General features: G+C 57.3%; 1 protein-coding gene across 1 annotated transcript; it reads left to right on the top strand.

The window, feature by feature from the left end:
• The first annotated feature begins 1,446 nt into the window (after positions 1–1,446).
• On the top strand, positions 1,447–2,091 carry LOC144276469 (claudin-3-like). The gene has a single exon (XM_077836547.1). It carries the CDS (start codon positions 1,447–1,449, stop codon positions 2,089–2,091), a length of 645 nt encoding a protein of 214 aa, XP_077692673.1.
• The last annotated feature ends 1,443 nt before the right edge of the window (positions 2,092–3,534 follow it).

Consider the following 3,534-nt stretch of genomic DNA (forward strand, 5'->3'; position numbering starts at 1 on the left):
CAGCTGTGATCAGGCCCATCTGAATGCTAGCCTCTGAGCCAGTGAAGGACAGGGCTCATGGCCAGGATCCTCGCCAGTACCCGCCACCCCCCCGGGACAGGAGCTTGGGTCGGTTATACAAATCGGTTGGGGGGCAGGGAGGCAGCAGGAATTGGGGGTGGGACAGGCGTGTTAATTGGCTGGTGTGTTTGGAGCAGCGGGAACATTAGGGACTCAGCCTGGGGTGTGACAGTCACATGTGGGCTTGTGGGATAGGTCCCCTTTGTGGAGAGCAGCTCTGCTAGCTTTGCCTGGGGGAGGATGGAGAGATTTCCCAGGGGGAAGAATAGGGAAATAATCTCCATCTGTCTCCAGCCCAGCAGGTCTTTTCCCCCTAAAATCCGCTCAGCCCAGCCCCTCTCCCCCTCCTCCCAATCTCGCTACTGTCTCTTTTTTCCTTTCACATTTTCCAGTTGGGAGGAGAAGGGGAAAGTGGATGGGGTGGAGAATAGAGAACTCCTCCCTCGTCCAGAGGCAAGGAGAACTGTGACTTCACTCAGCCTGGTGGGATGGGGCTGGTGTGTTCTCCCACACCTTTGGGACCACTGCCCACACCGACAGAGCAGCAGGAGGTCACTGCACCAGGGCTGGCTCCTTACGGCAGGACTTTGCTGCGTCTATACTGATTGCGTGTGTCTGTGACAGTCGATTCTGGCAGGTATGCAGGCTGATGGCTTGGTGCTGGGGGGATTCCTTGGTGAGGCTGGTTGCTTTCCTGTTGCCTGTCACCAGCTGATGCCTGAGGAGTGGATTCTTGGGCATGTGTCCATGGGCCTCACCAGTCTGGAAAGAGAGTTGGGTTTACGGCCTCCACTCTGACCCTGGAACACGAGCAGCTACTAAAAGCAGCGTGTTCCATTCCTGCCCTTTACAGGGTCTGCTGCATCCTCCCTGGAGTCTGAGATGACACCCCCAGGCAGCCCTTTCCAGGACGCACAGGAATCCACTCCAGTCTTTCTCCTAATCCCTAGCACTGTGTCTGCCTGGCACCAGCCCAGCGAGCATCTGTCACCAGGGATGGCCATGAAAGCAGCAGGCTGGAACTCAGGGCCCAGCGGGGAAGGGTTCCAGCTCCACTCCTTGCCTCCTCCCCCATTCTCCTCTCTCACCAATGCCATCTCCATAAACAAAGGGGGAGTGGGGCTGGGGTGGTGGCAGAGGAGTCAGCGAAAGGAAAAGAGTCCGTTGGTGAAACCCCACCCCTGCGTGAGTGAGTAGCACTGAGGTAATGCAGCCCAGCCCTGGCTCCACTCACTGATATAAGGCAGCCACCGACACAGGTACACTCAGGAGTGAGCGGATCCTCTGGAGCCTACACAGACAGCGACAGGGGCCTGCAGGTGCTGCCAGCTAAGGAGTCCCGCTCCCTTTCTGCCGTTGGCTTGAAAGTATCTAGGGCGTGGCAACATGTCGATGGGGCTGGAGATCAGTGGGGTGGCCCTGTCGGTGTTGGGCTGGGTGGGCACCATCGTGTGCTGTGCAATGCCCATGTGGAGGGTGACGGCCTTCGTCGGGGACAACATCGTGACAGCCCAGCTCATCTGGGAGGGGCTGTGGATGAACTGCGTGGTGCAGAGCACGGGCCAGATGCAGTTCAAGGTCTACGACTCCGTGCTGGCGTTGCCCCAGGACCTGCAGGCGGCTCGCGCCCTGGTGGTGATCGCCATCGTGCTGGCCGTGCTGGGCTTCATGGTTGCCCTCATCGGAGCGCAGTGCACCAGGTGCGTGGAAGATGAGACAACCAAGGCCAAGATCACCATCATGTCTGGGGTGATCTTCTTGCTGGCTGGGATCATGACCCTCATCCCCGTGTGCTGGTCGGCCAACATCATCATCCGCGACTTCTACAATCCTGTGGTGATAGAGTCACAGAAGCGGGACCTGGGAGCCTCCCTCTACGTGGGCTGGGCAGCTGCAGTACTGCAGCTGTTTGGGGGGGCTCTGCTCTGCTGCTCCTGCCCCCCCAAGGATGAGAAGTACGCTCCAGCCAAGGTGGCTTACTCCGTTTCCAGATCCACCGGGCCCAGCTACGACAAGAGGAACTACGTGTGAGGGAGGCAGCCCAGCACCCCTCCCGCCTGCCCTGATCCATTCATCAGGCTGCTTCTGACAGTCACTGCCCCCCCGCTGCTCTCTGTAGCCCTTAGGACCCCAGGGCAACACGGCCACCCCTTGCTGCCCCAAGGACGACGGTTGGCTGGCTGCTCACCAGACTTTGACTGTCATTCCAATGGCTGGGTGGAGGAGGAACTGCTCCGTCTCCCTCAGGGCTGCTGGCGAGGGGAAGCAAGACCCTGGCTAAGACTCTCGTTTCTGTTTGTAGATACTTTGTCTTTGATCTATTGCACCCTGGCTCTGAGGCACCCTCATCCCCGCCGGCTGGAGAAACCCCACTGGGCTCCGTTCCTCCTTCAAACCCAACGGATTCCTCCAGCTGGTTCAGCTGGCATCCTGGCGAATTCTCTGGCTGGGGGTGGGGGGCAGATGGGTAACTAAGAGTGAAGAGGTGTTTGTACTGAACGTGCCAGCAGCCTCTCCCAGCTGGCACTGGCTGTGCCCTGGGTGTTGGGACCCCTCCTTTTCCCTACCTCCCAGGAGTTTTCTCTGAGGCACTGCTGGGAGCACCCCCGTCCCCCACCGCCATTTACCCTTCCCTCCGGCCCTGAAAGGGAGACACTGGAGCTGATCGCTGTATGGGGAGAAGAATCTGTGCAAGCCGAACTCCAATCAAAAAGAAGAAATGCTGATATATATGCCAAAATCTCACAGGGCATGGTGGAGAGAGGCTACACCAGGGACACACAGCAGTGCTGCTTGAAAGTTAAGGAGCTCAGGCGAGCCTAACAAAAGACAAAGGAGGCAAACAGTCACTCCATCTCAGAGCCCCATACAAGCTGCTTCTATGATCAGCTTGCATGGCATTCTAGGGGGGACCCTACCATTATCCCACCACTGTCCGTGGACACCTGCAAGGGGGGAGTCTTACGCAACAGGGAGGAGGAGTTTATGGATGAAGAAGAGGAAGAGGAGGAGGAGAATGCGCAGCAGGCAAGCGGTGAATCCATTCTCCCCGGCAGCCAGGACCTTTTCAGCACCCTGGAGCCAATACCCACCCAAGGCAGGATCCCCAACGCTGAAACCGGAGAAGGCACCTCTGATGAGTGCACATTTGTAACTACAGGACAGGGTTTAAAAGCAATAGTGTTTAATGTTTGATTTGCCCTGAAGAATTGGGATGCATTCGCAGCCAGTTCAGCTACTGGAAAAGTCTGTTAACATGTCTGGGGTTGGAGCGGGAATCCTCTAGGGACATCTCCATGAAACTTTCTTGGAAAGCCTTTGCAGAAGGTTTCTGGGGAGTGCTGCCTTATTTCATCCTCCACTGAAGGACACTTTACCACGCCAAGCCAGTAGCAAGTAGTCTGGAATCACTGCAGCACAAAGCATGGCAGTGAATGGTCCTGGGTTTTGGTTGCATTCAAGCAACATTCAGTC

Source organism: Eretmochelys imbricata, chromosome 17 (genome assembly GCF_965152235.1).
Source record: "Eretmochelys imbricata isolate rEreImb1 chromosome 17, rEreImb1.hap1, whole genome shotgun sequence".
NCBI lineage: Eukaryota > Metazoa > Chordata > Testudines > Cheloniidae > Eretmochelys > Eretmochelys imbricata.